Raw genomic sequence first — 25621 nt, 5'->3', positions numbered from 1 at the left:
GGGAGTGAGTTGTCGTGGGTGGTTGGTTGGGTCTAGCCTGGTGCACACAAATGTCTCCCACCTCTTAGACTCAAAGTTCAAAGTTCTCCTCAAGATCTTCACTCCCGCAGTCAACCAATCTGGGGTGGTACCTGGGATTGCCAAGTACTCCGCCAACCAAGGACGAGCTTCCTCACCCAATGCCATCTTCTCCAAGTACAAGGACTCATCCTCCTCCAAGAAACCTAGGTAATCATTTATGGTCTTGCCATCGAATTTCACCTTCAAGTTCCGCACTTTGGTGATTGTGGTGCCCTTTTTGATGTGGGCCACATTTGTGTAGAACTCCTTCACTAAATGCTCATTGGCATCCTTCACATGGCCTATGAAGTAGTCCCATCCAGCTCTCTCTCTGAATTGCCTCAGCACATTGGGGTTGTGAGGCAAAAGGTACCGGGTGATAAATTTACGCCCAGGTATCAATTTCCTCTCGGACCACCACTCTCTGAACTTGTGGTAGGCAACCACACTTACAAAGTGGTCCTGCCATGTCTCCGGATTTCTAGTCCTCTCTACCCCACCTACTTGGGGCTCACCCCCTTCTACTTCTTCCCCATCTTCTGCTACTGGACCCTCTCTGGATAGTGAAGCTGTAAGAGAGGTGGAGTATTCATTTCCACTGCCGGCAGCTGAGCCCTCAGACGACTCATAAGATATACGCACTGATGCTTGGGCAGTGGGAGAGCCTGGAGGTGTATCCCTCAACCTGTTCCTCTCCTCCCAGTCAGGAACATACTCTGGCACGGAGCCTGAAGATGCCTCCTGGGAAGGCTCATACTCACTCCCCGACTGGTAAATGGCTCTGTCAGCAGCTCTTATGATTCTCCTTGTGTTCTTTATGTTTTGTCGGACTTGTGGGGTCAATTTTATCATTCCTTGTCCCCTACCCGGGGAAGACTCTACTCTTCCTAATTGTTTACCACCTTTGCCTCGAGATTTCGTCATTGTCTGCAAACAACATTCAGTTATGCTTTGTTAGTATCAGTAGAATCAATAAAATGCAAAGTTGCAGAAAAATTTGTTGCAGACAGTTTAAATGTTGCAGAATGCGGACCGCACAAAATGAGGTGCGACCGTAAAGAGGCTACCGCGGACCACATAAAATCCATTGCGGTCCGCATAGAGGTGGGGTTCAAACTACCCACTCTCTGAATCTATGCACCGCGGACCGCACAAAAAGGCATTACGGTCTGCATTGAGGCACCGCGGACCGCACAAAATCCATTGGGGCCGCGGTCCTCAAATGTCAGCATTCAGTACTTGGTCCATTGCGGTCCGCACAAAATAGCATTGCGGACCGCACAGAGGCACTGCAGACCACACAAAATTCACCGCGGTTTGCACTAAGTGCCCAGCATCAATACCAACTTAGGGTTCATGGTTTGTTCATTTTTAGTCCAATTATTCACCTATTAATGATTCCCTAAGTGTTGCCTCAGTGTTTTAACTACCTAGTCCTAATTAAAACAGTATTTAACTAACCTAAGCTACAAGATTGAAAGAAAAACGGGAAGGGGAGGAAGAAGAACTAAGAAAAACAAAAATTCAAAGAAAATAATAAAATTAAACAATTAAGAAGGAGTTAAAGTTACAGGAAATGAGATTTACTGAAGATTGAAGAGTCTTAGCAATTAATTCTGTGCAATGAGAGTTATGAACGGTGATTTTTATGCTTCTAAGATGAAAAAGATCGAAAAGTTTAAATGTAGGGCCTCAGGTAATATTTTTAGAAAATGGTCCTGGGCCCCATCTCACCTACCCACTGCGGACCGCACAAAATGGCACCGCAGTCTGCGGTGCTCAAAACCATGAGGTACTGACAAGTTAACCACTGCGGACCACGAGAAATCCAGCGCGGCCGCAGTGGACCACCGCGGACCGCACAAAATGCAATGCGGTCGCGGTTGAAAACTTCAGAAACTCCCTAGTTTTGTCAAATCACTTCTGCGGTCCGCATTGATTTCTTGCGGCCGCACAAAATGAGTGCAGTACGCATTGCCAACTTCAGAGAGTGAGCATTTTCCAACTTGTTCCTTCACTGCATCAACACAATCCTACAGCATCTCACAACCAGTCAGTCCAAAAATAAATCCTACACTACAATGAAAATCAAAGAAAAACAAGAAGAAAGACACATGCCCAAGAAGCACCTGATTTAACGTCATGGCACGACGCAGGCTACCATCAAATCACTTCAGTTGAAGAAGTGCCACAACTGGTTGTCATCAATCTTGCCCAGGTAGTGCTTGACCTTGTGCCCATTCACTCTGAAAACTTCCCCATTTTTGTTCTTCAAGTCCAGTGTACCAAATGGAGTTACAAACACCACTTCAAAAGGTCCACTCCATTTTGACTTAAGCTTTCCTGGAAACAGACGTAACCGAGAGTTGAACAAGAGAACCAAATCACCCACTTTGAACTCCTTGCCACGAGAATATTTATCATGAAGGTAATTCATCTTGTCCTTGTACAAGGACGAACTGGAGTAGGAATGGAATCAAAATTCATCAAGTTCATTAATCTGCTCCACACGAAGATTTGCTGCCACATCCCATTCAAGATTTAACTTCCTCAAAGCCCACATGGCCTTGTGCTCTAACTCAACCGGTAGATGGCAAGCTTTCCCAAACACCAACCAATACGGAGACATACCAATCAGAGTCTTGTAAGTATTCCTATAAGCCCATAGAGCATCGTCCAACTTCTTTGACCAATCGGTCCTATTTGCATTGACCGTCTTTGACAATATACTCTTAATTTCCCTGTTTGAGACTTTAACTTGGCCACTCGCTTGAGGATGATAAGGAGTAGAAATTTTGTGGTTGACACCGTTCTTTGCAAGCAATGTGTCAAAAGCTCTATTACAAAAATGAGACCCTCCATCACTTATGATTGCACGAGGAGTGCCAAACCTTGTAAAAATGCTCTTCTTGAGAAATGCAACAACACTTTGGGCCTCATTGTTGGGTAAAGCCACGGCTTTAACTAATTTTGAAACATAGTCAACCGCCACAAGAATGTATGTGTTCCCGCACGAGCTAACAAACAGGCCCATAAAATCAATGCAACATACATCAAACATATCAACTTTAAGGATGGTATTGAGAGGCATCTCATCTTTCTTCGAAATTACACCCTCTCTTTGACATTCGTCACACCTCTTCACAAGTTCACTTGCATCTTTGTACAAAGTTGGCCAATAAAACCCACAACTAAGAACTTTGGAAGCCGTCCTCGCCTTGCCATGATGTCCACCATAGGGAGAGGAATGCAAGCCTCCAAGATACTCAATTGCTCTTCCTCCGGGACACACCTTAGGATCACACCATCCGTGCAAATATTGAACAAGTACGGCTCATCCCAATAGAAATCCAAACTATCCCATTTGAGCTTCTTCCTTTGGTTAGAAGAGAGCTCACACGGGATTATACCAGTCACAAGGAAATTAGCAACGTCTGCAAACCATGGCATACCATTCACCGACACCGAAAGGAGTTGTTCGTCGGGAAATGAATCATTGATCTCTAGGCCATCACGTGACCTCCCCTCCTCCTCCAAGCGGGACAAGTGGTTTGCCACTTGGTTTTCACTACCCTTTCGATCCACAATCTCCAAATCAAACTCTTGAAGTAACAAGACCCATCGCATCAGTCTAGCTTTGGAATCCTTCTTTGTCATCAAGTACCGGAGTGCGGCATGATCAGTATGGACTATGACCTTGGTACCCATAAGATACGACTGAAATTTTTCCATGGCAAACACAATAGCTAAAAGTTCTTTGTCACCGTGTAGTTCACTTGAGCATCATTCATTGTCTTGCTCGCATAGTACACCAGATGAATCATTTTATTCACTCTTTGACCCAAAACCGCCCCAACCGCAACATCGCTCGCATCACACATGAGCTCAAAGGGTAAGCTCCAATTAGGTGTGGTAATGATAGGAGTGGTGGTCAACTTGTGCTTGAGAAGTTGAAAGGCTTGCATACATCTCTCATCGAACACAAACTTGGCATCTTTTTCCAATAACTTGCATAAGGGGTTCACTAACTTTGAAAAGTCTTTGATGAATCTCCGGTAGAACCCTGCATGCCTAAGAAAACTTCTAACTCCCTTGACAGAGGTGGGGGAGGGAGCCTTGAAATCATATCAATTTTTGCTTTTTCCACCTCGATACCATGCTTTGAAATTTTATGCCCAAGAACTATGCCCTCTTCCACCATGAAGTGGCAATTATCCCAATTAAGAATAAGATTGGTTTCTTCACAACAGGCCAACATTCTATCAAGATATTTCAAACACTCTTCAAATGAATCACCCACACCACTAAAGTCATCCATAAACACCTCCAAAATATCTTCCACTATATCGGTGAAAATGGCCATCATACACCGCTAAAATGTAGTCGGTGCATTACACAACCCAAAAGGCATCCCAGAAAAGGCAAAGGTACCATATCGACAAGTGAATGTGGTCTTCTCCTGATCTTCCGGAGCAATCAAGATTTGGTTGTATCCAGAAAATCCATCCAAGAAACAGTAGAAGGCATGCCCAGCAAGTCAGTCTAACATCTGATCAAGAAAAGGCAATGGAAAGTGATCCTTGCGGGTCACTTTATTCAACTTGCGATAGTCCATGCATACCCTCCAACCGGTCACGGTCCTGGTAGGAATCAACTTATTTTGCAAATTTGCAACCACGGTCATGACACCCTTATTCGGTACACATTTCACCAGCGAAGTCCAAGAGCTATCAGAGATGGGGTACACAACCCCGGCATCCAACCACTTGATCACCTCCTTTTCACAACTTCTTGTATTTCCTCGTTCAACCTCCTTTGATGTTCTAAGGAAGGCTTTGCATCATCTTCCAGAATAATCTTGTGCATACATAATGCAAGGCTTATCCCCCGAATATCAGCTGAAGTCCATCCAATTGCCTTCTTCCACTTTTGGAGCACCGCCAATGTGGCATCAACATGCATGTTAGTAAGACAAGAGGAAAGAATAACTGGCAAAGTAGAACTAGGGCCTAAGAACTCATACCTGAGGTGTGAAGGCAATGGCTTCAACTCCAGTACCGAAGGTTCCTCAATTGAAGGTTTTGTTGGTGGAGTCTTCCTATGTCCAAAGATAGTTTCCTAGGCTCATAAGAGTAAGATCCCATCCCATGTAAAATATTCACACACTCCACTCGGCCTTCATCATCATTGATATCAAGATTCAACAACACGACCTCTAGAGGGTCTTCCACATTGATCATTGAACTTGTATCATCAACTATCATTGCCGTGACAAGGTCCATAAAAGAGCACACCTCAGAACTGTTGGGTTGCTTCATTGACTTGCACACATGAAAGACCACTTCTTCATCACCCACCCGGAAGGTGAGTTCCCCTGCTTCCACATCAACTAAGGCCTTCCTAGTAGCAAGGAAAGGTCTCCCCAATATGATTGGAACTTCATAATCCACCTCACAATCCAAGATCACAAAATCAGCTATCAAGATAAATTTGTCCACCCGGACAAGCACATCATCAATAATACCCAATGGTCTCTTCATCGTTCTATCCGCCATTTGCAATCTCATGGAAGTCGGAGTTTTAAAAATTGAGTAGGGCATCAAGTTGATACTTGCCCCCAAATCACATAGAGCCTTAGCAAAATCCGCACTCCCAATGGTGCAAGGAATGGTGAAAGCATCGGGATTTTCAAGCTTCAGGGCCATTGAATGCACTATTGCACTAACTTGGTGGGTCATCTTTATAGTTTCACAATCTATGGATCGTTTCTTTGTCACCAAGTCCTTCATGAATTTAGTATAGCTCGGCATTTGCTCAAGAGCCTCCACCAAAGGCACAATGGATAAGCTCTTCATCATATCAATAAACTTTTTAAACTGATTCTCATTTTTCTGCTTCGCGAGCCTTTGAGGATAAGGTGGAGGTGGCCTTGGCAAAGGAACCTTGGTTTTAGGCACAAACGGCTTTGGCATGTCTATTACGTGTTCCCTAGACGGGTTCATGTCATTTTGAGTTTCCACCTCGGCATCTTGAATATCAATCCTCACTTCTTCATTCACATTCTCATCAATCACATTTTCAACCACCAAAGGAACTTCATCTTCTTGCAACTCAACTTCATCACTCAAATTTGCTTTTGTTTGGAGGCGTTCACATTACCGCCTCATCCACTCCTTGTAGTTACCACCATAACGTGATTGTTCCCACCCTTCGTGTTTACTATTGTATCACTTGGTAGAGCCCCCTTAGGACGAGTGTTCAAGGACTATGAGATTTGGCCTAACTGAACCTCCAAATTTCTAATTGAAGTATTGTGGGAAGACAACTGAACATCAGAGTCCACATTCTTTTTCATCATCTGTTCAAATATCATTTCAATTCTCCCCATGTCATTGTTGGAAGAACTAGGACATTGGGATGGAAATGGGGGTGGATTGTTCGGTTGTTGGTACATTGGGGGCCTTTAGAAGCCTTGCCCCCGATTTCCTTGATTGCCATTGCCATTGTTCCAACCTCCCTGATTGTTGTTACCGCCCCAGTTGTTGTTGTTGCCATTCCAATTACCCTGATTGTTCTGATTACCCCAATTGGAATTTTGGTTGTTGTTCCCCCAGTTACCCTTGCCTTGTTGTTGTTGATTGCCCCAATTGCCTTGGGGTCTCCATTGTTGTTGGTTGGAAGAATTGCCCCTTTGGCCTTGATAGTTGTTCACGTATTGCGCTTCTTCATTCTACCATCATAACCATCATCTTAGAATCCACCACAATCATTGTCAAATTGCTCTGAATTCCCTTGGTTCTGTTGACCTCTCTGTCTTCTTTTATTCACTAGCATGTTGACACCCTCCATGGCATTCACTTGGCGAGGATTCTAAACTTGTTGCAACTATTCCTTTGCTAGTTTGTTCATTGTAGTTGTCAGTTTAGCTATAGCATGCCCATTATTGTGTAACTCTTTGTGCAAATGAGTGACTGTTGGGTCACCCTAGGGCACATTGGCTCTATTTTGCCAAGCGGAGGAAGTGTCAGCCATCTCGTCAAGAATATCATTAGCCTCATCATAAGTCAGTTTCATGAAGTTGCCCCCAGCAAGTTGGTTCACTATGCACTGGTTTGTTGTGTTAATGGCCCAGTAGAAAGTCTGTTGGATCATCGCCTCAGTCATATCATTGTTGGGGAATTCCTTAACCATTGTTCTATAGCGCTCCCAAATTTCATGTAATGGTTCGGTGGGCTCCTGCTTGAAAGCTAAGATCTCATCTCTCAATGCCTCAATGCTGCCAAATGCCCCGTTGAGAAGAACTTTGTAATGAACTTGTCCGCCAACTCATCCCAAGTAGTGATGGAATGGTTAGGAAGTCACTCAAGCAAATCCAATGCTTTCCCTCTAAGTGAAAATGGGAAGAGTCTCAACCAAAGTGCATCTTCGGACACATTAGTTTGTTTGCTCCCCCAACAGGTATCCACGAAACCTTGAGATATTTGTAAGCATTTTGATTGGCAGCGCCCGTGAAATACCCATGCTACTCCAGCAATGGCAACATCACATTGGTAATTTGAAAATTGCCTGCCCGGATCTGGGGTGGGACAATTGCACTTGCATAGCCTTGGTTGAGAAGCACTCGAGGAGCCACTCTTGGGGGTGGCGGGGGAGGGTCTGAAATATTATCATGGGCCTAGCGGCCTCTTCTTTGTCCTTGAGGCACAATAGGGACCTCATCATCAACATTGTCACCTACCTCCTCCCACAACGGAAGATCTCCAAGAGGTATGTTGTTTACGTTTGCTGCCATTTTGTACCTGAAGTTGTGACACACACAAATTAGTAACACAGAAGAAAAGAAAAACAATACACAAAACTATTTAGATAGATATCCAAAACCGTTAGTTCCCCGGCAACGGCGCCAAAAAGTGATCGAGGCCAACCCTGTACTACTACAAAGTAGCAAGAGTGGTCGAAGCAGCTTTTACCCGAGAAGGTCGAGATCGATTTTCACAGGGAGCTAGAGATTGGAGTTGAGTTTCTATCTAAATTGGAGTTGCGTAATTTCTCCTAATTACACTTCTATTCATAATTGGTTTTGATATTACTTCTAATTTTATACTATTAAGATGCTAAATTAGGCTAAGTGAAGCTAAGAGTAAACTATTGAAGGTTGTCTAAATTGGTAAAAGGCACTAGGGAAGTGACTTTCTCCTAGGCGGGTGATAGACGGATTCTCGAGTCTAAGGCTAGATTGTCATATTTGGGGAGTATGATACAACCATTGCACGATTCTACTCACTCTATACCTCTCGGTAGTTTGAGTGATTTTGCCCTATTGACTTTATCAAGACCAACTGGGTATGATAATTTGTGTAAGCAATAGAGGTTCAAGTCGAGTATTACTATATCTAGGTTTAACCCTTTAATTGGGGCTATCAATCTCTTGAATATGCCCCAATTCCTTATTGGACCAATTTCATGGACTTAGGCTCTCTTTCTCAAGAAGAGCCAAAATCAACTAGGCATAAACTAGTGTTTGCAACCACTAATTCAACATCTAAACCATAAATTAGTCCAAATATCAAACACCCATAGACATTCAAGCCTTAAAACACAAGACCCATCAATTACCCATACTAGGGTTGAGCCACAACCCTAGCTAATGGGTCTAGCTACTCATGATTATAGAAGAAAACAAAGAAATAGATGAAGAAAAACCCATAATATTTAATTACTAGATAAAACTTGAAGATTCAATGATAAAACTAAGCTAAAATTACTCAAAATAGAAAAGGATTGTTCATGAGCGCAGCTCTTTGTCAAAATACAACCGATAACCTAAAAATAGGAAAAGAAACTATTTATACTAGGCCAAAAATTCTGGACAAAAATACCCCTGCGGGGCTAGTGCGGACCGCAAAAGATCGAGTGCGTCCGCACTAAGGCTCTTGGCTGAAACAAACTGCTCTCTGAACTTGGCCATCGCGGGCCGCACAAAATGCACCGCGGCTGAGGTCCGCACGAAATGGATTGCGGACCGCATTGGACATATTCCTCCAACTTGGCAACTCTCTGATCTTGGGCTTTCCGGACCGCACAAAGTCGAGTGCGACCGCAATAAAGTCAATGCGGTCCACACAAAATACTTTGCGGCCGCATTGCTTGGCTGCCTAAAATGAACACTCTCTGAACCTCCTCTTTGTGGACCGCACAAAATGTTGTGCGGCCGAACTAGTCCTTTTATACTGAGCTTGGCCTTGTTCTTGGTACTTGTGCATGTTTCACTCCTTTTTGAGTTGGTATTGATGAATTGTCACCTTGTTGACCAAACCCTGCAATCAAGTACAACATGTGATCCTTTGGGACTATTTTGTACGCATTTCTAATCAAAACTTAAGTAAGAAGGAGTGTAAAATGCATCATAATACCTAGTTATCACCTAGGCTGCATGGTCCTTATCAGAAGAAGCATCTTCGCCCTCAGAGTCTTCTCCATTGCCAGATTCGCTCAAATTCTCGAAGTCTTCGTCGGGAAAAGCTAGCTTCCGAGCCTTTGTTTCCTCTACCCTGGTAATCTCGATTTCAGCAAATATATCGAAGCTTTGAGCATGGGTCCCCAAGAGGGCCTCCCTTCGAGCTTTCCACCTCGCATGATCCACCATTCTCTCGACTTGCCTTAGGGTGGCTTCGACATCGACCTTGCATTGGGTCGCATTAGCCTAGGCCTTAATGTTGGCCACGGCCACCTCAGATTTGGCCACCTCGAGCTCTTTGGCCAAATTGGCTAAATTGGACTGAAGCTCCTCAATTTTCTTTGCTTGTACCGATACCTTCTCCCTTGAAGCCTGAAGCTGAGATTCGGCCAACTCCAGTTCTGCTTGGACGACCTCCTTTTTTGAAGCTAAGATGTCCATACACCCCTTGAACTTTTCAGCTTCAGCTCATATTTCGTCTGATTGTCTTTGAAGGTCTTTGATCTGTTCGAGCCTCTATCGAACCTGCAGAATCGGATCGTTAAGTCTTCACTATTATGAAGCACTCTAAATGCCTGCTCGTCCATCTCAACATGTTCATCTCAAGACGTCACCAAGTCTGCCTGAAGCCTCTCGCTGAGGAGCTTGTAGGTATCGCTTTTCTCAGTAAGGCTCTAAATCTCAGCCTTGCGCTCCTCTTGGATTCGAAGGAAGGCCTTGTGATGCAACACCGAAGCCTGCAAGTAAGGAAGAAAATGTTAGAATTATCTACAATTCAAAGTTTTAAAAAAGATAATGGAATAGCCCTCGAACTCACTCGATTCAGGGCATGCTGAGACTCGTTGAACAAATAATCGACCCCCGCCGTGCCCATCGCGTCTTGGTCCTCTTTGGTCACCAAACATCTCAAGTAGCTAGCAATCCTCAAGGGTGGAGAGAAGACCTGAGCGTCCTCTGGGACAGTAAGCACTACGGTGTGCTTATGATTGGGGTTAGCACCGGGGGCCGACAACCGATCCACTAATTTCGGGCTTGATGAAGACCCAGCGACATCCGATGACGGTGTTTTCTTTGGCATCGGTAAGTCACCAAAACTGGTGTTATCACCCGAAGCTTCAAATTTCACCCCATCTAGGAAAGTGTGGATGTCAACTAGACCCCGAAGACCCTCGCCAGGGCCATCTACCAAGTTAGTAGCTTCTCGGATCGTGGAATCCAAAAATTGAGGGGACTCGGAGATATCAACCACTCCGAGATCGTCCATCAGGACATCTTCAGTTGTTCGAGAATCCTTGCCTCTATTTCCCTCCTCGATCGTCTCAGTTATGGACGGGTTGGCCTCGACCTTTTCTGACTCCAAAATTTTGACTGAAGCCCCTTTGTCAACCTCTTCTAGTTTGGGGGACTTTTGAACCGAAACACCATCCTGCTCACGGGCTATCAGACTGGAATCTTCTTCCTCTTCAGACCCATCTATTAGTTGATGGATCGAGTCCGGATGCATGGCACCGGTATCCCCCTTAGGCTTATGGGGCCTCATCGATTGAGCCCCTTTTCTTTTTTTTCTTTTTGGCTTGCATCGGGGCAGATGAAGAAGGGAGTGCCTCTTCTTTAGCAGATGGGGGCCTCATTGCGACATCCTTCCCAAGTCCTACAATCAAAAAGACAAGTAAGCTCGATACAAGGCTTGAACGATGACCGTTCTAAGACATAAAATTACCATGGTTACGGGCCTCCCATTGACCCTTTGGCAACTCTGTCCAGGCATGCTCAAAGTAAGTCTTCTGCGACGCTAAGCCCTCGAACCATTGCCTAAGATCGGGGATTACTTCCGGCACATAAGCCACAACTACAACACAAAAAACATAGATGAGAAAAGAAGATGAGAAGTAAAACGACAAAGTTAGATACTCAAGGCAAAGCAATACTTACGATTCATATTTCATTTTTTAGGAAATGACATGTCTTCGGTAGGGATTAGGTCTGAAGTCCTTATTTAGACAAATCAGCCCATCCAATCTCAGTCTCTAGTCTCATCTACGCTCGAGAAAGGGGGTTTGGGGGCTTGGTGGTAAAACTTGATCAATCCTACTCGATAAAGTCGGGGACTGTAGAGACGCATAAGGTGATCGAGGGTAAAAGGATGTCCCTCGATCTTGTTTACAAAAAATCGAAGGAGGATCACGATCCTCCAGAATGATAGATGGATCTGGCCAAGGGTCACATCGTACCTCTTGAAGAAGTCAATGATGATGGGGTCTAAAGGACCCAATGTGAAATGGTAAGTATAAACACTTAGAAACCCTTCCACATGGGTAGTGATTGATTCCTCAGGCGAGGGCACCACCACGTCATTGTCAACCCAGTTGCAGTCCTCTTTAACTTGGTCAAGGAGATCGTTGGTAATTGTGCATATGTACCCCGACATCGGTTCACCTCAACCCAGTACCGAGGATATATTCTCTACCTTAAAATCAGCAGCAGCATGACACTTTGTCGGAGTGAAGTCCTCTAGGGGAGGTTCCACCACGGCTCTGTCACTGGCGGTCCTTGATGAAGAAGTGATTTTCTTTTGTGGAACGGTTTTCAAGTTTTAGCCATTTTTACTTTTGTAAGTGAAGAAGAATAGAAACTAGGAAGAAACACTTAGTATTTTATGATGAAACCGGCAAAGAAACACCAGAGATCTGAAGATGCAAAGCTTTGAGAAAAGCAAAGGATTTCGAGGGTGAAAGCAAAGAAGATTTGCAAGTAAAGTTTTGGCAAAAGAAGAAAGATACATTTATAGGTTTAAGATGACGGTTCAAATCCAGTAGTGGCCGACTGTCAACTGGAACGCATTAAATGTCTGGGAAACTGTACCGATGAGATGTTTCGGTCATCTCAGTTTCTTACGACATGGTGAAGATCGAGGGCTCAAATCGTTTCTTGTTATTACTATCCAAAAAACGAGGGGACTATCTATATACGGTCAAAATCGAGTTTGCCCTTTTTGTGCGAGTGATCGGGGCTGAAGCATGATTAGTCAAGGATCGGCTTCGATTTATATCAAACTATGGTGTAGAGTTAGGTTGTCAAGCTCGAGACCCTGAGACCGATTAAGATCAAGACCGATCAAAATCGAGATCGACCAAAACCGAGACTGATCAAGATTGAGATCGACCAAGATCGGGACTGAGAAAGATGGAGATCGAGGATAGCTTACTGGGTCGAGTAACGGGAAGACGAAATATCCGCAATCGGGCGAGGATAACGACCTAAATCTCGGCACGTATCAAGAAGAGACCGATTAATTAGCCAATCATGGGATTTCTTACTATGTTTAGAATTGTATCGAGAGTAGGACTCACCTACTATATAAATGGGGCTGATCATTTGTAAAGAACCATCATATTCACGTCACATAAAGCAATACACTATCTTCTTAAGCTCTCAATACTTTGTTGTTATCTTCATATTTTTCAGTAAAATACTTGTTTGATTCGAGGGCGACCCAGCTCGAGGATCAAATCTAGACATCTCATTTGGTTTGCTTTATTCTTTTTGAATTTCAATATCTATTTACATTTTCTCTCAATTTGTGCCAAGTGAAATCACGTGTCCTTAAAACCACAGTATAAATTCAATTGTTATCCGTTTTTAGGGTAAACAACTACCAATGAAAAATGGGACCTCCAAATTTTGGGGGCTAAAGCGACTGTTTGGGCTGCCTTACCCTTCGACAGGCATTGAATCAAAGTTATCCCGCAAAAATAAACAAACAGATGTAATATAAAAATACAAATTCCTTTTTTGTACGCAAACTTTTTTAAGGTATAGATCAATAATATATCAAGATGTTAAAAGGACCCATCAAAGGAGAACGAAGTTTGGATCCTTTCATAGAAAAGAGGAAATGAAATTGGGCTTAACTAATGGGAAATTTTCGTTCCTATACCATATAGGAAACTATATTACCAAATATGTTCATAGTTTGCATATTACCCTTCATGCTAATAGTATTTCTATAAAATATAAACAATGTATTAAATAAGGAATCATTGTAGTTGTAGGATTCCTTATTTAGGCACGCTAAAATTGGGGAATTAAATATTCTTCCAGATCTTCCACAACGCAAATCACGCACATTCATAATTATCGCCGACTTCGTTTCAAATTTTCCATACTTTGTTTTTGCGATACACTCTGTATGCGAATCTGCGTGATACACTCTATTTTATGCGAATTTTTCGAATAACGCAATTATGTCGAATAACGCAAAAGACTTGTATACACTCTGTTTTATGTGAATTTGCAGAAGATTTGCGTATTTCAACATAATCAAGCACATTCATAATTGCGTTTTTTGCAGAAGAGAGCAGCAATTCCACCATTGACAGCCATTAAAAAGCTTTGAAGCTTTGAATTCAAATTTGGATTTTCAAAATTCATTATTTTTTTGTATTGGGTGTTATTAAAAATAATTAGGAATATGGTTTGGAGTTTATATCTCAATTTTGAGGGGTTTTGGTGAAGATTAGACTTGGTTTTGACTGACTTTCAGATTAAAACTCGTCGAAGAAGAAGAAGAAGAAGAAGAAGAAGAAGAAGAAGAAGAAGAAGAAGAAGAAGAAGACATAACATACATTTACCTATTGTATGAAAGTTGAACAACATTTTACAAAAATTGTATTTAAGTGGATGATTTAGTACTGTTTTGGACAAAAATATATATAAAAAATGTGAAACATTACATTTCAGGGGAAGCATGTCGAGTCCAAATATGTACCCAGTTTGTAGATATTTTGTAGATAAATTGTAGATTATTTGTATTCTGATTGTAGATGCTTTATTTTCTTTTTTCACAAATAAAAAACGACTAAAACTTCTACAAATCTTCTGAAAAAACGCAATTATGTCAAAAATCCCAATTATGCTACAATTGAATGGGAATTGAGATATTAAAATTCAATGTACCAAGTTTGTAGCTATTTTATAGATAAATTATAGATTATTTGTATTCTGATTATAAATGCTTTGTTTTCTGTTTTCACAAATCAAAAACGACTAAACTTCTACAAATTTTCTGCAAAAAACGTAATTATGTCGAAAATCTCAATTATGCTACAATTGAATGGGAATTGGGATATTAAAATTCAATGTACCCAGTTTGTATTTATTTTGTCAATAAATTGTAGATTATTTGTATTATGTCGAAAATCCCGATTATGCTACAATTTCTGTGATTCTCCTACATGCTCTTGTTACTCCTTACGAAATTGTTATGCTAAATATGGAATCCAAAAAAATATGATGAAGGGATAGATATTGCTAAAAAAATTTGTAGATAATCTATAGAAACATTGAAATTCTGTATTTTCATACTAATTTTTCAAATGATATGTAGTTTTGTTGCAGATTAAATGTAGAAAACAAGCCATTGTGAGTCTTATTTAACTCATTCCTCACATTCAACCTATTCTACAAATTCACGCCTCTTTAAATACAATACAACCATACTTTCTTGAATTTAAAGGTATAGCAATATATATAACTTAAAAAACATCTTCTCCTCTGCACAAGTTAGCTTCAAAATAGACAAAGTGGAATAACAAGCTCCCATCAAAACTTTTAACACAAAAACACAAAGCTCAAAAATAAATAAACAACAGTCTACAATTTTTCTACTATTTTTTTCCAATTTATCTACAATTTCTACAATATAATGTATGTCATGTCGTCTTCTTCTTCTTCTTCTTCTTCTTCTTTTTCTTCTTCGAGTTTTAATCTGAAATTCAGCCAAAACCAAGTCTAATCTTCACCAAAACCCCTCAAAATTGAGATATAAACTCCAAACCATATTCCCAATTATTTACAACAACACCCAATCCAAACAAATAATGATTTTTGAAAACCCAAATTAGAATTCAAAGCTTCAAAGCTTTTTAATGGCTGTCAATGGTGAAATTGTTACTCTCTTTTCCTTTGCTCTTATATTACTAAAATTTGGGATTGCGAGATAGAGAGAGACGTAGAGAGAATTCTCAATTCTTTGTAACAACATCCAATCCAAACAAACAATGTCTTTTGAAAACCTAAATTCGAATTCAAAGCCTTGGCTATGGAAGAAATAATGGAATTTTGATACAGAAATCGTGGGTGTGGGAGGGGAACGTGGGTGAAGGTGTGAGAATTGGAGAGAAAAACGTGAGGGGAGTGGTATTAGAAGGAATACGGTACCATTAAATTAGGACTGTAATTAATACCCTTAAAAATCACTAATAATATATAATTAATAATTAGGTATACTAAATATAATTATATCAAACCTTAAACATTGAGGGTAATATAGTTTCTTATATGGCATAGAAATATAAAAATTCCTTAACTAATTATGATAATGAATTGGGCCAACCTACGTAAAACACTATTTGCACACTTAATTGAAAGTCGGGCTGAAAGTTCCCCCTAACTACCTATCAGACCTTATCATCACCAATGTGAATCCAATAGTTCCAAGCCCAATTCCGAAACCCTAGCACTTATAAACCCCTCTCTTTTCATCTCACGCCCACTTTTACACTCTCCAGCATTTAGCAAACCCTGAGCTAAACAGCAAGAAGCATGGCTGAGAGAGGAGGATTTGGCCGTGGATTCGGTGGTCGTGGCGGAAGAGGCGGAGACCGCGGTGGCCGTGGCCGCGGGGGCCGCCGTCCCCGCCGTGAAACCGAAGAAGAAAAATGGGTCCCAGTGACCAAACTCGGAAGACTCGTGAAGGACAGCAAAATCCGTTCATTAGAACAAATCTACCTTCATTCACTACCAATCAAGGAGTACCAAATCATAGACACCCTCATCGGTCCATCTCTAAAGGACGAAGTGATGAAAATCATGCCGGTTCAGAAACAAACCCGGGCCGGACAGAGAACCCGGTTCAAGGCTTTCGTTGTTGTAGGTGACGGAAATGGACACGTGGGATTAGGCGTGAAGTGCTCGAAAGAAGTGGCGACTGCTATTCGTGGCGCGATTATATTGGCTAAACTTTCTGTGATTCCTGTGAGGAGAGGTTATTGGGGTAACAAGATTGGAAAGCCGCACACCGTGCCGTGTAAGGTTACAGGGAAATGTGGGTCTGTGACTGTGCGTATGGTGCCTGCTCCACGAGGTGCTGGTATTGTGGCGGCTAGGGTTCCTAAAAAGGTGTTGCAGTTTGCTGGTATTGAGGATGTTTTTACCTCTTCTCGTGGATCCACCAAAACCCTCGGCAACTTTGTCAAGGTTTGTTTTTTTAATTTTAGTCTTTCTTTTCTGGATTTTTGTTGTGTGTTCAATTCAACCAATTGCCTTTGGCTTGGACTATGTTTGCGAATAAATTAGAAAATCTATATAATTGTCCTTGTGGCCTCCGAATCTGGATCCTGGATTCACCCCTGCTATTCTTGCTTAATTCTAATGTGAGGTTAGTATAGGTAGAAATGCATGTTATAAAACCAATAGAAATGCGATTAATTATGTTATAAACCAATGGAAATACGATTAGTATGTTATAAGCCAATGAAAATGTGATTAATTATGTTATAAACCAAAGGAAATGCCATTTCTGATGCTAATGTTGAGCTCATTAATCATGTTTTTATATACAAGAAAATGGTTCAATTTTTTTAATTCATGAATTAGCCCAAGTCGAACTCATTATTCATTAGGATTTCCGAAGCTAAGGTTAAGTGTGAAAGTAGTTAGTTTTTTGTTATGAGAGTTGGAGTACATGGCATTGCTTAATAAACATATTTGAGAAAAATCACAACATGCCTAACATGTCACTTTATGTCTTGATTGAATTTGAGAATTGTCTTTGGGGGAGGCGGGACAATAAAAGAATGCTTTAACTTTTGAGCTAGTGCGTTTACCATCTGTAGTTTCTGTCCTAGTTTTTGTACTTGTGATTGTCTTTACACACTGAAACTTATGCGTGGTTGTTAACTGCTCTGCTCTAGAGAAGAACTTCAGTTGCTGTACTCCTCCTGTCCAATTTTATGTGACACTTTCTAGTCATTCTTCGCTTTTCTATATTTGAAACTGTTTAACTTTAAAATTTTCATTTTATCCTTAATGATGTGATTTTATAGCCACGGAAATGTTATATCATGTTTAAAATCACAAGTCCCAGAAGTCTTTCTTTCTTTTGTGAACTCCATACTCGGTCAAACACATTCCCGTGAAATGGGATGGAGTATTTAATTCCTTAGTTCATCCTATGCTTTCTCTCCCCATATCACTTGGTTTTGCATTTGTTTGAACTTTTGGTGCTCAATGTTTTTCTTTTATGCAGGCAACCTTCGATTGTTTAATGAAGACATACGGTTTCCTTACTCCAGACTTCTGGAAGGAGACTCGCTTCACTAAATCTCCTTTCCAAGAATACGCTGATGTCTTGTCAAAACCTGCCAGTAAGGTTATTGTCTACACCACTGAGGAGGCAACACCTGAGACGGTTCAGGCTTGAGTATGGGTTTGTTTTGTTCTAAAGTTGGTTCTTTTTAGGTCATTTGATTAAACAATGCTGTTATTTCCAATTTTGGTTTACATTTAAAAGGGTGTTTTTGGTACATTTGTTCTTGGATAATTTTAATATTGCCTCATTATATTATGACGGGTTGATTTTGTTGTGATCCACCCAACGAACATGCCACAATCTCTTAATATTATGCTACTATGAGTAGTTTGCGTTTGAAAAAAAAGGTTTATTTAAATTGATTCGTTAAAGTTTGAAATTTATAGTCACAAAGCAAGGTGCTCTTTTATTGATTTGTTTCATCGAGGTTGTTACATGTTTTGGAAAACTATGGTTATTTGGCTGGAGTCATTAACAAGATCAAAGGCTAAATGAGGTAGCTTAATCAAAGTTTGATCAAAATTCATTTATAGCCACTCGGGTTAAACTTATAACACCCGGTAGCCCAAAATTACAGTATACATTTTATAGCCCAAAAGTAATTCTAGTGGCTAGCCACCGAATTATACATATGACCCACAAGCACTTGCATAGCTGTATCCCCAGCTTTAGCCTCCTTAAGAGTGTCTTGAAACCACCTCTTAACGCACTCCCCCCCTATGTCGGCAAGCGGATGCCGCCGCTGTTCAGCCAAAGACTTGGAATTAGAGTTTGAACTCTGTTCCTCCATCTTTGATTTTATGTTGAGTCGCTGCTCCGACAATTCTCCGGCAACTCCTTTTGACTTTGGTGTCTCCGGGGATGAAATTGATGGCCTAATGCTGTATGTAGGCGATCAGATAAAATATATAAAATAAATATTTCGGACTATTAAATATAATATGTTTGGGCCGGAGGAATATTTTGTGTCAAAAGGGCAAAAACATTTTGGGGGCTATAGAGGCTCATTTTCTCAATCATCAAATCATGCGATAAGAAGCAAGCGCCGAAGATGGGAAGCCCATGCAATAAACGGGAAATTTTATTTTGTACGAGACTCAACAATTACGTGGCAGACAAAACTTGTGTGAGATTCCATTCATATTCTGCCAAGTAGATTTGGGTCCCACTTTCAGCAAAAATGGGCCTAGCTCTCAGCCCCTGCCTTGTTACACTCTTTGTCCTCCTCGATTTATGCTACTTCCTTACCAGTTACTCTATTTTTCATTCACCCGAAAACTTTTTTGTCCAACTCGTCCTATTTTAAGCACCTTAGACTATTTTATTTCTCTATCATTCTTTCTCAAAAGCAATTTCATCATTTTTCAAATGCATTCAAATCCATCAATTACTTTGAAGAAGGAAAAAACTACCATTAACCTTGAAATATAGTAGTAATTACTATATTTTGGCACTATTTCCATGAAACCGAGCAACCCAAAACAGCCATAAACATCAGTGGCGGTAGTTGAACCCGCTTCATCAAAAAATAATATTGTGTATATGTATAAATTACAATTAAAGTTGCGTAAATTTTGTATAAATATTTTATTTAAACCCACTTAACAACTATTATTTTACGACTAAATTTATGCATTTTTAAGATTGAACCCGTTTGCACAAAATTCTAGGTCCTCCACTCATAAACACAACTTCATAAGCATATCCTTCTGTTGCTCTCAAACGCACACGCAAGTATACGTGGTCGACAAGTAATATAGGATTGTAAGTCCAGATATCGTACCCATAGGGACTTGTGATTAACTATCAACTAAATTAAACCAAACAATTAATCTATTCAAGCGAATCCTAACATATGAATATTTTGCTAAAACTAATCTAACATAACAAACTAAGAGATTAAAGAAAACAAGTTGGAAAACTATAGAGACGAATTCAATGTGAGTGAATATTCTAGAGCTATGGGTTAGCTAACAATCCCGTTGAGTTTTTCACTTAAATCGTCTACTTAATTTATCTGGTTTATTGGTTGACAGGGTTAATATTGCTCGTAGCCTTCTCCCGAAGTACAACTCGCCTATTCAAGCTAATCTAACGCCTATATTCCTATGGAATTAGAATTAACAAGAACGCATTAATAATTCCTGTATAGTAACCAAGCAAGGCGATTAGGTATATTCCTATCCTAACCGCAAATCCGCCCTCCCTAAGAGTTAAGATCTTACTCTACTCAATCTTATATGCAATCTAGAATTCCCTCTCCCGAGTTCAATCCTAGATTCGTAGATAGTATTCAATTAGTGATCAAACAATCAAATAATTAAGCGCAAGATTGAATAAATAAACCAATATGATAAAATAATAAGAACAATTCAAGCTTCAAACCACAACGTTCATGTAGCACCCAAAACTCTAGAACAAATAAACTATGAGATTAAAGGAAGAGAAGAGAAGAAAAACTAGTTAGAAGCCTCCTCCAAGTGTGGTGTATGTTGCCCCACGTGAATTCTCCTTCAAAGTATGTTAGATCCCTTCAAAGTGGCGTCTCTTCCTCCAAAAATAGGCTTAGTCTTGCTTTTATACGTGTTGGGTAGGTCTAGGGCCAAAATAACCTTGTCCCAGGCGAAATTGGAGAAAAGTCACGTCATTGGAACCCTGGCTAGCGCCAGGCGCCCACCAAGGCGCTACCCAAATTGTCAGTACTGTCTCCAACGCCATAGGTGGCGCCAGGCGCTGCCTGTGTCGCCCAAATGCGCATTTTCCCGGTTTTGTTCATTTTAGCTCAAATCTTGCGTGCTTCGCCCCCAATTGCTCCCGAATCATTCCTACAAGTAAAAACACTTCAAATTAATATAAATCATAGCATTTAACATCCCAAATTCATGAAACAAAAGTAAAATATGAGGCGATATATATAGAAATATATATACTTTAAGCTAAACATCAACACCCCACACTTAGGCTCTTGCTCGTCCTCGAGCAATGGGACTATCTAATAAACCCTCAACTACATACAAGTCTCAATCATAGAGGAGCACTTTAACTTTTAACCACACACTATACCCTTGACTATGATCAATACCGGCACACTAGAATAAACACAAAATTTCACATTCTTCCCGTTTAAGCATGATATAGTATAACATTTCATTTCAATCAATTCCAACAACCTATTTGTCACCACCCAACCTCAAAAGCCGACTTGCAACCACTAAGCACCCTCAATTCATGCACTTACTCAACACTAAAGTTTTCAACATTACCAATCATTCATGAGATCATGTGCCCTTAACAATAAACAAAAGAGTGAATATAGTAGTCCACACATTCAAATATACTTTTGAATATAGATTAAGGACATCTCACAATTTGAACAAAATTCGCTCACTCTCACAAAGAGTTCATATGCATCCTATGGTCGTACCATAAGTTTGCCTGTAATGTATATCTCTACTAATTTAAGCTAGCCAAATCTATGATCAATTAGGACTTTAAGGTGTAATATAGGCTAAAAAACGGGTATGGTACATTTAGAAATATTGACTAACCCTCCTAAGCACTTTAATACACTACATTCACAATTCAAGCACATTTTCTTCTCAACCAATTCACTTGTCATATACATTATAGCCCTCCTTTCAATTAAGAACTTCTATAATTCCACTAGCACAAATCATTAAGAATTGGAGGTGTGTATTTTTTCCATTATTTGAACTATTATATTTTTTCTCTTTTCTAGCAATTTTTCTTTTTCTTTCTTTTTTTTTTTTCTTTTCTTCACACACTCCATACATTAAAGTTCATCGGCTAGTGACTTTTAATTTCAACCTTAGTGTCAAAAGCTACTCCCTAATCTCTAACCTTACTTCTTTTAGCGATTAAGTGCCTTAAGAGGTAAAGGTTCTATCTCAAATTAAGAACAAAATAGGAGTATGACTTGTAATGTAGGTGCCAAAAGAAAGGTCTATAGGCTCAAAGGGACTAGCAACAGAAAATTTTATTTCTATGTGACAAGCACATCCATGATCAAGCAAGAAAATGCCTACGTCATCTCCTAGATTAGCACAACTTACAATTTCGCTTCAATTAACACACGGGGCAAGTTCTAGACTACACAGGATAGCACAAAAAATCACAAATCCTCACACACACGTTGCACATGACCCAATCAAAACGGTTCTATTCAACTCTCAAGTCAAGCAAGCACACATAATTGAAAAATTTAAGCAATATTGCACTATGTGGCATACAAGTCAAACAACTGAGAAAAGGCGTCACAAAATAGGTTATTTACTTTACTTAGGCTTCACAATTCAAACCAAATAAACGGGAAAACAGAATGTATGTCATAACCTAATGTGCCAGCATCAACCATGTCAATGAGTATCTCAGAGCGACTCAGTTTCTTCCTAAATTACTCCTAACAAAAATAAAAATAAAGTACCCGGTTCGAGCTACACCCTCGAAAAAGAACCGGCGCCTAAAGAAAAATCAAGGGATACTACCTAACTATCCTAAAAACAAAAAAAATCTTTTTGGTATTTTTAATCGGACTTTATCCCTCAAGAAAATTGTCAAAAAGATCCATCGTCGGGAAAAATCTGAACTTTTCTAAACTTCTTTTTTTTTTTTCAATTTTCGTTTTTTTTAACTAGACTATGTCTACTACGAGTTCTAAAAGAAAAACTAAAAAAAAATAGTTTTATACAATTACACTTCAGAAAGTAGTTTCCCCACCCCACACTTATTTTATGCATAGTCCTCGATGCATGATCATAGAGAAAAATAATATAACAAAGGTGAGAAATACTCCCTGAGACCCTCTCGGGCCTAGCTCGGACATGATCCTCAATCTTCAGGATCGAGACGACCCCACACTTAAGCTCAAACATGCTCCTCAGCTTCAACTTCACGTACTCAGACTTCCCCTACTCTGCAAAACAAAAACAACACGAAACTTGACACTATATAAAAAATAAAAAAATTAAAATTAAAATACAGGCTGGGTTACCTCCCAACAAGCGCTTGATTTAACGTCGCGGCACGACGCTATCACTTTCGCCACTTTTCCTTCCACTTTGAGGATATAAATTGCGCCCCCAATTTTGCATCAATTTTTCTATCACGTTCCTGGGGCGGTGGTATAAAAATAAATGAACCAAGCAATAGGTATCGCATCTTGCACTTCTTGGATTTTAAGTGGGGGATGTCGTTTTGTCTCCTTGACATCACAAATTTCAGAATATAAGCACTTTATTCCTCATCCATTGACTCCTTCATATGCTCGAATGGATCAATTCCCATGTCACCAACCAAACACAATGTTGAAAAGTGTTTAGAATGAGGTCTAATACGCTCCAACTCCAAAATTGCATTATTTTTTACATCCTCAATTTTGCACTATTCGTCAACCTTGGCATCATTAATAATATTTTGGTCGAATAATTGAAGTTCCTCTTTCTGCTCCTCAAGCTAACCAGTATCCACAAGGATTGGTTGTAGGACATCAGATGCCTCAACCTTTTTTTTCAATTGATCATGCAGGTCATGCGTATCTAAGCCAAATTTGTCTATTTCTTGCCTGAGCTCAGTTCTTTCGTCTATCAGCTGTTCTGTCATATTTGAAAAACCATCACGGAGAAACTCATGAGATTTTATCAATTGAGCTTGTTCCTCAAGCCTAGATTGGCTCACTCTATCTGCTTCTTCAAAATCATCTTCTTGTGGGAACTCGCTCTCTCCGTCGAATTGATGTTCTTCTTGGAAATTGGCCATTAATTCATCCATTCTAGCATGAAGTCTTTTGATCGTTAAGGCATCAAGACTTTGTTGCTCGACTATTTGCCTCATCATGTCCATAATACGAGCCATGCTTTCCATATCCTCCACTTCATTGCTCCTATCAAACTCATAAACATTATTAGAAATATTATAATAAGAACTCTGAGAAGGATAATAAGAATTAGGACAACTATCCCAATGGTCACCTTGACAACCACACACATTACAAAAATTTCACACATCAGATTGAGATGCACATTTTTTCCCTAAGTGTGGTCCTCCACAATATGGACAAGGATCACCATAATAAGAATAACCAATATTTGACCAATTATCGTTCCAAGATGCCATGTCAACCAAGATAATACAATATTAAAGTAAGTTAAAATAAAAATAAAATAAAAACTTGAATAGGCAAAAAGTAAAAATTTAATCTAGTAGAATAGTTAATTTCTAAGTCCCCGGCAATGTCGTCAAAAATTTGTTGCTCCCAAACGCACACGCAAGTATACGTGGTCGACAAGTAATATAGGATTGTAAGTCCAGATATCGTAGCCACAAGGACTTGTGATTAACTATCAACTAAATTAAACCAAATAATTAATCTATTCAAGTGAATCCTAACGTATGAATATTTAGCTAAAACTAATCTAACGTAACAAACTAAGAGATTAAAAAAAACAAGTTGGAAAATTATAGAGACGAACTCAATGTGAGCGAATATTCTATAGCTATGGGTTAGCTAACAATCCCGTTGAGTTTTTCACTTAAATCGTCTACTTAATTTATCTGGTTTATTGGTTGACAGGGTTAATATTGCTCATAGCCTTCTCCCGAAGTACAACTCGCCTATTCAAGCTAATCTAACGCCTATATTCCTATGGAATTAGAATTAACAAGAACGCATTAATAATTTCTGTATAGTAACCAAGCAAGGCGATTAGGTATATTCCTATCCTAACCGCAAATTCGCCCTCCCTAAGAGTTAAGATCTTGCTCTACTCAATCTTATATGCAATCTAGAATTCCCTCTCCCGAGTTCAATCCTAGATTCGTAAATAGTATTCAATTGGTGATCAAACAATCAAATAATTAAGCGCAAGATTGAATAAATAAACCAATATGATAAAATAATAAGAACAATTCAAGCTTCAAATCACAACGTTCATGTAGCACCCAAAACTCTAGAACAAATAAACTATGAGATTAAAGGAAGAGAAGAGAAGAAAAACTAGTTAGAAGCCTCCTCCAAGTGTGGTGTATGTTGCCCCACATGAATTCTCCTTCAAAGTGTGTTAGATCCCTTCAAAGTGGCGTCTCCCCCTCCAAAAATAGGTTCAGTCTTGCTTTTATACGTGTTGGGTAGGTGTAGGGCCGAAATAACCTTGTCCCGGGCGAAATTGGAGAAAATTTACGTCATTGGCGCCCTGGCTAGTGCCATGCGCCCACCAAGGCACTGCCCAAATTGTCAGTACTGTCTCCAGCGCCACAAGTGGCGCCAGGCGCTGCCTGTGGCGCCCAAATGCGCATTTTCCTGGTTTTGTTCGTTTTAGCTCAAATTTTGCGCGTTTCTCCCCCAATTGCTGCCGAATCATTCCTACAAGTAAAAACACTTCAAATTAATATAAATTATACCATTTAACATCCCAAATTCATGAAACAAAAGTAAAATATGAGGCGATATACATAGAAATATATATACTTTAAGCTAAACATCACCTTCACTTATTTGGTCTGATTTGAAAGTGTACATCAACGAAATATTATTGTCAGACGACTAAAAAAATAACTATTATATGTTACTAATAAATTCTCTCTTAAGAATATTTTAATAGATAATATGCTTGTCAATTTTTTATATTTTTACTAAATATATATTTACTTATCAAAAATTTAATAAAGTAAGATTGAAATAATATTAAAGTAACAAAAATTCAAAAAATCCGACAAAA

At 39.9% G+C, this 25621-nt stretch overlaps 1 protein-coding gene across 1 annotated transcript; it reads left to right on the top strand.

Moving 5' to 3' along the window:
- The first annotated feature begins 15998 nt into the window (after positions 1-15998).
- On the top strand, positions 15999-18102 carry LOC104227216 (small ribosomal subunit protein uS5x-like). The gene is made up of 2 exons (XM_009779410.2): positions 15999-16774; positions 17826-18102. Exons 1-2 carry the CDS (start codon positions 16121-16123, stop codon positions 17997-17999), a joined length of 828 nt encoding a protein of 275 aa, XP_009777712.1. The 5' UTR covers positions 15999-16120; the 3' UTR covers positions 18000-18102.
- Positions 18103-25621: the final 7519 nt, after the last annotated feature.

The sequence above is a fragment of the Nicotiana sylvestris genome, chromosome 6 (genome assembly GCF_000393655.2).
Source record: "Nicotiana sylvestris chromosome 6, ASM39365v2, whole genome shotgun sequence".
Taxonomy (NCBI): Eukaryota; Viridiplantae; Streptophyta; class Magnoliopsida; order Solanales; family Solanaceae; genus Nicotiana; species Nicotiana sylvestris.
Note: the sequence above shows the minus strand (reverse complement) of the source record. Positions and strands in the feature narration are given on the sequence as shown.

Excerpts from the sequence above, each read along its gene's own strand:
- LOC104227216 (XM_009779410.2), top strand. The coding sequence starts at position 16,121 with ATGGCTGAGAGAGGAGGATTTGGCCGTGGATTCGGTGGTCGTGGCGGA. Across the intron at positions 16,775-17,825 it reads CCCTCGGCAACTTTGTCAAG|GCAACCTTCGATTGTTTAAT; the intron begins GTTTGTTTTTTT and ends TCTTTTATGCAG.